Source organism: Callospermophilus lateralis, chromosome 7 (assembly GCF_048772815.1).
Source record: "Callospermophilus lateralis isolate mCalLat2 chromosome 7, mCalLat2.hap1, whole genome shotgun sequence".
Classification (NCBI taxonomy): domain Eukaryota; kingdom Metazoa; phylum Chordata; class Mammalia; order Rodentia; family Sciuridae; genus Callospermophilus; species Callospermophilus lateralis.
This window is the reverse complement of record NC_135311.1, coordinates 66,138,399-66,150,713: the sequence shown is the minus strand read 5'-3', so window position 1 is coordinate 66,150,713 and position 12,315 is coordinate 66,138,399. Positions and strand designations below refer to the sequence as shown.

General features: G+C 32.4%; 1 protein-coding gene across 3 annotated transcripts in view; it reads left to right on the top strand.

Annotated features, from left to right (window-relative positions):
• The window catches only part of Brdt (bromodomain testis associated), a 45,835-nt gene that overhangs the window by 10,851 nt on the left and 22,669 nt on the right, over nt 1–12,315 (top strand). For 2 of the 3 annotated variants that reach the window (XM_076861951.1, XM_076861950.1), the window contains 8 exons: nt 1,036–1,208; nt 1,752–2,105; nt 4,606–4,734; nt 5,295–5,483; nt 6,511–6,683; nt 6,867–7,156; nt 7,246–7,359; nt 7,661–7,819. In XM_076861951.1, the coding sequence (XP_076718066.1) occupies nt 1,036–1,208; nt 1,752–2,105; nt 4,606–4,734; nt 5,295–5,483; nt 6,511–6,683; nt 6,867–7,156; nt 7,246–7,359; nt 7,661–7,819 (1,581 nt within the window). Of the gene's footprint in view, nt 1–1,033; nt 1,209–1,751; nt 2,106–4,605; nt 4,735–5,294; nt 5,484–6,510; nt 6,684–6,866; nt 7,157–7,245; nt 7,360–7,660; nt 7,820–12,315 lie in introns of all 3 variants that reach the window. The other variant, XM_076861949.1, reaches the window with a different exon arrangement.

The following is a 12,315-nucleotide window of genomic DNA, read 5'->3' as shown; positions in this document are numbered from 1 at the left end:
GCATTCATAAGGTATAGTTTCTTAAGCTTGTTTCTGTTAGGGCTGGGATGTAGCTCAGTGTAGAGTACTTGCTTATGATGCTCAATCCCAGAATTTAATCCCTACTACCTCAAGGGGAAAAAAAAGTGAGTACATACATATTCTATGGCAATTAATTGCAGTTTTTGATTGTTCTCATCAAAAGGCCTAGGTTGTACATCACAGTACTTCAGAAGATTTCAGTTATAAAACCAGATGCAGGGCTGGGGATGTGGCTCAAGCGGTAACGCGCTCGCCTGGCACATGCGGGGCACTGGGTTCGATCCTCAGCACCACATAAAAATAAAGATGTTGTGTCCACCGAAAACTAAAAAATAAATATTAAAAAATTCTCTCTCTCTTTAAAAAAAACCAGATGCATACAATTACTAATTGTAATGATTTAAACTTAATAATTTAAACTTATTTCTTTATGAATATGGTTAATCTGCTCTTGATTGTTATGCCTTTGTGACTGGTGTTAGTACACTGGAGTGTTTATGCTTGGGAAAGTAAATTTGTTGTTATTGCCTATTTTATTGTAAAGTGTCTTATGAAGTGTTATGTTGCATCTTTATTTTTCTCAAATCCCCTTTCAAAATTTTAAATTGGGTTGGAGGTGTAACTCGGTAGTAGAGTAGAGAACCTGCTGAGCATGCCTGAGGCCCTGGGTTTAGTCCCCACACCACTGAAAAGAAAAAAAAGCAGATAAACTTATTTTAAATTTTTTTTTCCAGAATTATTTTTGGAATTTCAAAATTTTGAGATTTTAGACATTAGGGATTTTAATGTTTTATGATTTCAGCATTTGGGATTGTATCTTTTCAGATTGTGACCCAAATTCTGTGAAATTGTTCCAATACTATCAGCAACAATATGTGTGGGAAGATTTCAAAGAATGGAAGCATTTTGTTCTATTTTGCTAAAAAGCTGACCTACATTAAGATGGAATACTAACAAAAATAAATAGTGTTTTGTTCTAACTCAGATATTTAACTTTGGTTCATACTTCATTAGGCACTCAACAGAACCTTTTAGTTTCTTCTGTAAAAGAAAAAGCATCCCCCAAAGCAACAGAAAATGTATTTAAGCAGCAAGAGATTCCCTCTGTGTTTCCTGAGATATCTGTTTCTCCCTTAAGCATGGTACAAGGAGCTCCACTCAACTCAAGCTCACAACCTGTGGTCCAAGTATGTCATTTTTAAATTATTGGTTCCTGAAATATTTCAATATACTTGGATGTTGTAATATTTATACTTTTTAAAAGTTGCTATGATAATTGTCTTCAGCATATAGCAATCCCAAGTAATACTGTTCCTGTCTCTTTGAACATTGTATGAACAGACACCTAGAATGCTAACCAAATGTTGAAGATTTCTTAGGTAGAATTTGAACTGTTTTGATATCTTGATAGCATTAGTTATCTTTTTAAAATTGTATGCCCTAGTTGATTTAAAGTATTCACAAAACTTTTGATATAGCTATGACTGATTTATTTATCTTAAGGGGTTATAAAAGGCAATTCTTTGGGATGTAGGAAGAAAATATTTTAATATTTTAATATTCTATTTATTTTGTCTATAAAAGAAAAGTTAACCTTTATTAATACTTAATACATGGATTGTTTTATAAATTATATAAAAACTTGGCATCAGTAATTGGTCCCCCTTATTTTTAAAAACCTGATGACTTTATGCTTAAGTATAGCTTCTTCTTGTTGAATTGTTTTTTAGGTTACAAGAGGTGTGAAGAGAAAAGCAGATACAACAACTCCTACAACTTCTGTAGTTAAAGCAAGTAATGAATCTTCTCCGACACTTACTGAAAAAAAATCAATGCGAATGCCACCGATAAACGAAAATGTGCTGAAGAATGATTTGCCAGATTCTCAACAACAATATAAGGCTGTAAGAAGTGTTACAGTAACTGAACAATTAAAGCACTGTAGTGAAATTCTTAAAGAATTGCTTGCAAAGAAACATTTATCATATGCGTGGCCCTTTTATAATCCTGTTGATGCTAATGCTTTGGGACTTCATAACTACTATGACATTGTCAAAAATCCAATGGATCTTGGAACTATTAAGGTAAATAAATATTGCCTTAATAAAAGGAACTTCATTTCTTGATTATAAAAGCTGAGCATGGTGGGGTGCACTTGTAATCCTAGGTACCCAGGAAGCTGAGGTAGCAGGAAGGATCACTTGAGCCCAGGAGTTTAAACAAAGACAAAAAAAAAAAAAAGTTATATTGCAAGAAATTTGCAATGAAATGAAGAAGATGAAGAAAATGAAAACACCAATCACATCACCTGAAGTGAATCATTGGAACATTTTAAAATGTATCTTTTCTCATGTTAATATATCCATTGTTCTTTTGCAGTACTGGGGATTGAACCCAGGGGTGCTCTACTTCTTAACTACATCCCCAGCCCCTTTTATTTTTTATTTTGAGACAGGGTCTGGCTGAGTTGCCCAGGCTGGCTTTGAACATGTAATCCTCCTGCCTGACCCTTTTGAGCATGGGGATTACAGGCGTGCACAACTGTACCTATCATATTCATTGTTCTTCATCACAATTTTTGGGTTACGGTGAATAATATAATCCATACCCATTGTACTGCCTGTCCTTTATTATTGTCTACATGTTTGATTCTTCTTTTTAACACAGTTTTATTTTTTTAATCAGCAACATAAAGTTTATTAACATATTACCATATTTTGGGCTCACCCTCATTCCTTGCATCCTACTTTTTCCTCTTTGGGTTTGTTCTCTTTGTTGAAATGTAATATTAGTGTTTTTTTCATGAGAGTTTTTAGGTGGTAAACTCTTACTAGTTTATATCTTAAACTGTATTTTACCCTTATACTTGAATGATTCTTTAGTTCACTATAGAATTCTAAAATGACAGTTATTTCCCTCAGCAATTAGAAGACATATTCCAACATCTCTTGCTGATTTCTGCTGTCAGTTTGCTTGGTCATCCTTCTATAAGTTATGTGTCTTTCCTCATCTAGCTGCATATTTTATTTTATTCATCTTAACTGGAAGTTAGCACTTTCAGTATGAATATTTGTATCTTAAGTTCTAAAAATGTTTAGCCATTTTCTCTTTAAAATAGTGCTTTCTTTCTTTTCCCTGTATACTAACTCATAGATCATGAAACATCTGAAATAGGTAAACCTGAATCAAATCTTAAAAATAGATAGAACTTAGTAATTTATAGGATGTTTCAAGCATGGGAAACAAGTTTGTACGACAATCATGAAGTAAAGAAAACACATTAGACTGGGCAAACTTGAAACAGAGAATATGAAAGAAACCTGGGGAAAAATTAGACTGGGAGGAAATCTGATTCATAAATACAAAAGAACATTATAAAGAAGACAAAAACTGCTGTTAAAATAACTAATAAAAAATTTAAAAAAATAAGAATAATATCCTTCTATTTGATATTTATAGTGTTTTTCCCTAGCAGCAATTTATAGACTGCTTACAGGACTCTAAAATGAAGGTGACTTTGATTTAGTTTTCTGAAGCCACTCTCAATTGACAGTGATCTGATTGGTAGAAAGTTATGTCTCTTGTAAATTTTACCTTCATTTTTTTTTTTAACTTGTATGTTTGTGTGTGGTATTGGGGATCAAACCTTGCATGTGCTAGGCAGGCATTCTCCCATCAAACAATATCCCCAGCCCTTTTTTAAATTTTATTTTGAGACAAGGTCTTGCTAAAGTTGCTCAGGTTGGCCTCAAACTTCCTATCCTCCTGCCTTAGCCTCCTGAGTAGATGGGATTATAATAGGCCATGCCACCACACCCAGCCGTTTTATTTTTTCAAATTACAAATGCTGTCTAGCATAATGTATTTGTATATTGCTTTTTGAATTTGTTTGTGACTTGTCCATTAATATATATATTTTGCTTAAAAGTCTGTTCGATTTTCTTGCAAATTTTTCTTTTTTGTAATGGATGCCTATTTAGATACTCTATGTCCCACTCTTAGAACACCTTCTGTGTAGCCATCAAAATTGTAACCCATACTCTTATTACTCTTTCATTTAAATGTTCAGGATCAGCTTAAGATTATCTTTTTGTTTGTTTGGTTTCTTATTATCAAAATTGTCTATTGTGGTTATATGAAAATGCTGTGGTTTTCTGCCTTTGTGGTTTTATTTCTGTCCTTTTCTTTGTATGGATCACACTCCCGTCTTATTTCTTTTTTTTAATATTTATTTTTTAGTTGTAGTTAGGCACAATGTCTTTATTTTGTTTATTTATTTTTATGTGGTATGGAGGATCGAACCTAGGCCTCAGACATGCTAGGCACGCGCTCTACCACTGAGCCACAACCCCAGCCCCCTTTATTATTTCTACTATAAAAATTCATTGGATTATTTTTCAAAGTCTAAGAAATATGAAATGTCAAATTTTAACGTTTGTCAAATATGGATATTGAGTTATTGGTTTTGTTATTTTCTATGTTCTGTACAACTGAATTATTTCATATATAAACACTTAAAATAGGTACTCAGTTATTGAATTGAACTATATTGTCTGTGAAACTTGTAACTTTTCCTTAATTTAGAGGAAAATGGACAATCAAGAATATAAGGATGCATATGAATTTGCTGCAGATGTTAGATTAATGTTCATGAATTGCTACAAATACAATCCTCCAGATCATGAAGTAGTAGCAATGGCTAGAATGCTTCAGGTGAGTTTTTACTTGTTCTCTGAAAGCAATTTTCCTCCTAATATAGTTAAAAAATTTTAGAATTATAATGCAGGAATTAAAGAATAATACAATCCTAAATATCACAAAATAATTTATAAATAATACTTTTTAAACTGTTTGGGTTTGACTTACGTTGTTCAGTAGCAAGTCTTTTAATGAAGCTGCCCACCATGCAGAAAAAGTTGGGGAAATATTCATGAAGTAGGTTCAGTAGATATCTGAGATAGGGTTGATTAGGATACCCATCCCACTGAAGGGGAAATTCAAGGACTTCTGAGTCTTAGCCATTAGAAGAGAATGACACATCAACTGTAGAACTTTTCAAAGAAGGTTCCCTATAAAACTTGAGAAGTCTATGCATGGAAAATGGAGAAAATTTGCTGAGATTACCAGGCAGTGAAGCATGGGTTTGTCTTCTGGTGTATCTTAAAGAATTCTTATCAAAATATGATACTGAAATATACTATTTGTTAAATAGTATTATTGCTGCATTGAATCAGAAATGCAGAAAACCTTCACAGTCTGCTTTTTCAATACAGGATGTTTTTGAAATGCATTTTGCCAAAATCCCCGATGAGCCTGTTGAGAGTATGCCTGTTTGTTATCTCACAAATGATACTACAAAAGCCCTTGGTAGAGAAAGCACTAGTGAAGCGTCCTCTGAAGATAAGTCTTCTGATGATTCTGAAGATGAGAGAGTTCAGCGTCTTGCAAAGCTTCAGGAGCAGGTAGTTGGTTATATTGAGACAAGTTCTAATATTCTATGAACTAATATTCTATAAAATCCTTCTTGTAGATTTTTTTTTTCATACTGGGAATTGAACCCAGGAGTACTCCTTTTCACTAAGCTACATCTCCAACCCCTTATTTGATTTTGAGATAGGATCTTCTTAAATTGCTAAGGCTAGCCTCAGAATTGAAATCTTCCTGCCTCGGCTTCCCAACTTGGTAGGGTTACAGTAATGCACCACCACACCTGGTTTCTTGTATAGATTTTTGTTTATGATGGTAGAGTTAGAACTCGGAGCCTCTTACCTGTGAGGTAAGTGAGCCACATTACCAGGTTTCTCCTCTTTGATTTAAAGATATTATGTTTAGATCACTTAGCAATTGTGGCTTTATGTACTTATTGGCACATTTGTTGTGTTTAATAGTCTTTCATTTATCTATATATTCATAAAACTTTTTTCATAGTTCCATTGTTTATATTCTGTATTCTCAATCACAATGAGTTGTTGATTCTCACTGAAATGATTTATGACATAATCTAAGAGACTTTGTGGATGAGATCTTAACATTGTTCCTTTTTTGATAAAAGGTTAATCTGTTCTGATATCAAACCTGAAAAGTTAATTATTAAAATTAAAGACCACCCAGAAAGTAATTCTTGGCCTGTTTATTTATTTATTTATTTATTTTTATTATTATTATTATTTTTTTACAGTCCTGGAATCAAACCCAGGGCTTTGGACATGCTAGACAAATGCTCCTCTTCTGAGCTATATGCCCAGTCCTCTTGGTCTATTTTTAGAGGAGTGTTTAAGTTTATAGGTTGAGCAGGATAGTGTCTGAAGTTTAATGTAGTTTAATGTAGTCTACAGTGAATTTCTGAAGTGAAATAAAAACCTGAAAGGAATGTAATATGATATGAATTTCACAAGGGATACTCTCTTTGGAGTACTTCAAATTTTTATCTAGTGATTTAATTATTTAGAGCCATGAATGTTTAAAGATCTTTTTGTTCCCCTTTATCAGCTTAAAGCTGTTCATGAACAGCTACAGGTTCTGTCTCAAGTACCTTTCCGTAAACTAAAGAAAAAGAATGAGAAATCTAAAAGGGGGAAAAAAAGAGAAAAGGTTAATACCAGAGATGAAAATCCAAGGAAAAACTTTAAGCAAGTGAAACCAAAGGATAAGTCCAAGAGCAAGTAAGTAACTTTTATGATGACTTATTAAAACAAGAATAACACTATCTAAAATAAATTTGGGTGGGGGTATAGCTCAGTGTTAGAGTACGTGCTTAGCATGTGCAAGGCCTTGGGTTCAATCCCTAACACCATAATAAAATAGTAAAATAAAATTAATGAAATAAAGTGTACTTTTTGTTTCAGCCAACCAAAGAAGAGGAAACAACAGGCCTTTGTTCTGAAGTCTGAAGATGAAGATAATGCTAAGCCTATGAACTATGATGAGAAAAGACAGCTAAGTTTGGATATAAACAAACTCCCTGGAGATAAACTTGGGAAAGTAGTTCATATAATACAATCAAGAGAACCCTCACTAAGAAATTCCAATCCTGATGAGATAGAGATTGACTTTGAAACACTGAAAGCATCAACACTAAGAGAATTGGAAAAATATGTTGTGGCATGTTTAAGAAAAAGACCACTAAAACCTCATGGTATGTATTTCTATATATTAATAAAAATTTAGTATGGAATTGTGTTGATCTTTGGTTTTGCTAACTCTTTTTACTCCTAAATCACATAGCTAAGAAAATAATGAAGTCCAAAGAAGAACTTCATTCACAGAAAAAACAAGAGTTGGAAAAGCGGTTACTGGATGTCAACAATCAGTTAAATTCTAGAAAACGGCAAACAAAACGTAGGTAGCAATTTTTTGGTTTTTGGTACTGGGTATTGAACCCAGAGAAGTTTTACCACTGAGCCACATCCCCAGTCATTTTTATTTCTTATATTTAATTTTGAGACAGGGTCTCACTAAGTTGCTTAGAGTCTTACTAATTTACTGAGGCTGGCCTCAAACTTGTGATTCTCCTGCCTTGGCTTCCCCAATTGGGATTACTAGCATGTACCATAACCACCACATCTGGTATAGGTGGTAGTTTTTAAATGTTCTTGTCATTTAATTCATTTGGCATTTTAATGTGATTCTCTGTTTTCAGCTGAGAAAACACAACCATTGAAAGCAGTTGGAGGTGGATCCCGCCTGAGTGAGAGCAGCAGCAATAGCAATAGCAGTAGCAGCAGCAGCAGCAGCTCATCAGAGTCTGAAAGCAGCAGCAGTGATTCAAGCTCTTCAGACAGCAGTGATTCTGAACCAGGTTAGCTGCCTCCTTAAGTGTACCTCTGTTGGTGGGAACATTATTTTATTGTAATATTGAGACGTATATTTTAAAGAAGGATTTGTTACTTGCCCAGAACTTATGATCTGGATGCCACACTAATTATTTAATTGCATGTAGACAGCCTTACTATTTTCTTAAAAAAGATAACTGTGTAAAAAGAAATGTCATATACATATGTGCCTTGTAGGTTTACAATGTTGAAAATAAGTTACTCATGGTGGAATAGTACCTTAATAAATAATACCAGATCTTAAACCAGAAAATATTAGCTAATAAAACACTGATTTTCACTTTTTACAAAATGAAATTTTGAGGGAATCTTTCAATTTATTCTCCATGATATATCAAATCACTCTAATGTTGCAAGGTATGTCCTATTGTAATACTATGTTCTGAATTGAATAGTCATTTTGATTTAAGAAGTCAGTCATCCCAGAAACTGCAAAGCAGATTATTTTTTCACTTTCTTGGTTTCTTCACTATAGAATATTGTCTTCCATCTATAGAAAAATATATTTTAAATCCAGATTCACATTTATGCTAAAGTACCATATTACATTTTATAGTTTATCTGTTGTGTCAAGCTTAGGTCATTCACATTTTCTTTGTGTTTTTTCATTAATAGTCATACAATTGACAGGTATTCACTGCCCCAAGGATGCTGACTTGGCAGTGGTTGACCATTATTGACCAAAAGGCAAATTCAGAATATAGGATGTTTTTGTGCCTAAATTTTGCTTATTTTAAATGAGATATTTCTTGTTATGAAATTCAATTCTCTTTTAAAAATCCCACATAGACTAGTGTGACATCAGAAATTCTTGCCATTTGTAAGAATATCCCTCTTTTTTCATTCTGATAGTTAGGGTCTGCTGGCTTAACAGTACATTTTATTTTACTTTTGGTTCTGTTTAGTTTGCATTTATGTGGTGTTGGTTGCTGCATTTTGTTTTTACATTTCTATATAGTGGCAAACAATTTTGTAAGAATAAACAATTTTTTCTTTTGTTGGTATTTGTCATACTAGAAAATTTTTAGATTAATTTAGGGCTCTGATTATACAGTATTTCCTTATATTTGACTTTTAAAGATAAAGCAATACTGGAAAAAATCTAAATTGCATTTAGTATTTTAAATTGTAATTAGCAATTGTAATGTCATCTAATAAAGCATTTGTGGCCTAATAAGTTAGAGCACTTTGTCTTTTATTTGTAAGCTATAACCTTTATTATAACAATTAGTTTGTGTATCATTTGACTATTGCTAATAAATGCCTTGAATACTAGAGGAAAAATACAACATAAAGAGCTTTTCAATAAAATACTTTTTAGTTGTAGTTGGACACAATACCTTTATTTATTTTTATGTGGTGCTGAGGATCGAACTCAGGTCCTTGTGCTAGACAAGCGCTCTACTGCTGAGCCACAACCCAAGCCCTAAAATACCTTAATTTTAATTTCAATTATCAGTTTGATAGAATATTCTAGTATGTTGCTTGAAGGAAAGAATGTTTATTGCCAACTATATATTCTTAAAATGATTGGATATCTATCATGTTTTTCTAACTTCTAGCAGAATAACAAATTTTCAGAATTCTAACCTTTTTTTGGTACCAGAAATTGAACTCTGGGGCACTTGACCACTGAGCCACATCCCCAGCCTTATTTTGCATTTTATTTGGAGACAGGGTCTCACTGAGTTGCTTAGGGCCTTGCTGTTGTTGAGGCTGGCTTTGAACTCCAGATCCTCCTGCTTTAGCTTCCTGAGCAGCTGGGATTACAAGGGTGTGCCACTGTGTCCAGCAGAATTCTAATCTTAAAATACTGCTGACTTCTTATTTTATGATCGATATTCTTGATTAATGTCATCGTCCTCAATTAAAAGTGTTTTTAAAAATTCACTATTAAAATGAAGTCAGAGTAGCATTCTTTTTCTTTTTCTTTTTTTTTTTTTCCTGACAACACTGGCAGTTGTACCCAAGGCCTTTGGCATACTAAGCCAAGCAAGCACTCTATCACTGAATTGTACCCTCAGTCCCAATTTTTCTGTTTTGACCTACATTATGAATAGCACAGCTTGTGACACTAACGTCAATTTTTCTTCTAACCTGATAATGTAAATTGTCATTTATTTTTGAAATTTTAATTGTCTCTATGTACTTTGCTGAAAAAAACACTATTTATGTGTATTCTAAACTGCAAATGCAAAGTTTAACTTAATAGCAAAATTATATCTTTGCTTGATATTAAGTAATGAAGAAATAGGACCTTTTTTCCTAAATATTAATTTCATTTGTACCCATAAAAATACTTTAAGGCTCTTCCTAGTGACTCAGGAGGATCACAAATTCAAAGCCAGCATTAGCAAAAGTGAGATGCTAAGCAATTCAGTGAGATCCTGTCTCTGAATAAAATACAAAGTGGGACTGGAGATGTGGCTCAGTGGTGAGGTGCCCCTGTTGAGTTCAATCCCCAGTACCAAAAAAAAAAGAAAACTTTAAGGCTCTCAATTTCTAGTATGTAAGCTAAGAGCATTTTTTTTTTACTTCCTTGGGAATAATAATAAAAATTATGAGCAAAATGATTTTAAGTTGTGAAATAAGCAAGTCAGACCATATCAAAAGCAATACCTATTATTAAAATAACTAAAGCATCTACTGTTCTTAATCTTGCATATGACGTTTTCAAAGAACAGATCACAAATCCTTTGTCAAAGTTTCAGGGTTGGGGGAAATGGTGCTACTTACTCAGAAAAAAAAATTGTGAAAATTAGGTAGTTCATCAAAGATTTATATGCTGTATAATCTATTAAAAATTAAATGAGGAGCTGGGGTCTAGCTCAGTGGTAAAGTGCTTACCAGTATGTGTGGTAGAGTGTTTGCCCCTACCCCCATCCCCACACACAATCATTTTGGTTGGATCCACTGCTCTGCAGAAAATTAAATATATTCAAATAATTACTTATTAATTGTTCAAAACTGAAAATTTTAATTGAATATTCTGATTCCCAGAGCTCTAGTTAATAGGCTTTTAATTATTTATCAGTATAGAAGATATGAATATAATGTAATTTCTTCAAAACTTTGGGGAGGAAACTTTATTGAATGCTCTGTGACATACTCCCTTTTTAAAAATTTCTTTTCTTGCTTTTTAGTTGTTGTTGGATCTGTATTTTATTTATTTATATCCAGTGCTGAGAATTAAACCCAGTGGCTCACACATGCTAGACAAACACTCTACCACTGAGCTAAAACCCCAGTCTACATACTCCCTTCTGACAGAAGGATATTGACCTTTATAATATTTTTCTCTTCTACTTTTTTTTTGGTACTAAGTCTGGCTCCTTCTTCAGCTTTTCAAATCGCTGGAATTATAAGGCCTGTATCACCACACCCAGCTCAAATGCTTGTCTTTCTGATTTTTATAGCAACTTAGTTTTCTTAACTAAGTCACAAGTCTTTTAGAACTTGACTTGTCAACAAAAAAACTTTAAATTACCTTTTCTAATTCCTTAAGATTATTGAATTATCTTTCTTACAGTTAATGAGTTGGTCTGTTTACTGTATTATTTTGTTTAGACGTGACAAATGTTTTGAGTGTAATATCTGAAAAATATTCAAATATTGTAAGAAGTAGTTTAGGGTACTTTTTCTATATTCCTTAAATGGGTATCTTCTATCATTTTCAAACTTAAGTTTATATACTTTTGTAAAATATAAACTTAATTTTTATTTTGTTAAGTATTTATTACAGAGCCGAGCATTGACTTCCAAGTGAAGTTTTATTTACAAATTTAGGAAATTCACTTAATTCTTATTTTATGCCAACAATTTGTTTCTAGATAGAGAATTATTAATAAAATCCCAAAACCTTAAAAAATGAAAATGAGTATCTGTGGACTAAAAGCATCCTTCATTGCAAATTTCATTGTAATTTAGTTTGATCATTTAAATTATCTATATAAATAGATCATTTACATATACAAATATGTGTAGATAAGAACATTTAGGAAACTGGTATAAATATAAAACCTTAAAAATTAGTTTTTATTTTAAAAGAAAAAATTATTTTTCATTAACTGTCAAATATTGTTAAATTTTAGATCAAAGATGTAGATAAGACTTGAAAATTAAATTAATTCCCAATGCATATATATCCTGTGTTGTTTAGGATTTGCTAGTATGCACATGCACTCTATCAAGAGTTTTCTAATGCTTAACAACCTTAAGTAGTATAATAGAGAAGAATATAACTAGTAGTTTTAATCCTGTGACTAACAAACTTACGTAGAAAAAAAAATCAAATGGGGCTGCTCATCAATAGTAGTGCTTTTGATTGAAACCTTATAAGAAATAACTCTTAAGAACTGTCTGAATATAAGCTCAAATACTTAACTGGTATAAAATAGAATGTATTTAGACATGTTTAATTTCAATTGTTATACAATTAAACACAAATAAAACTCAATGTAAA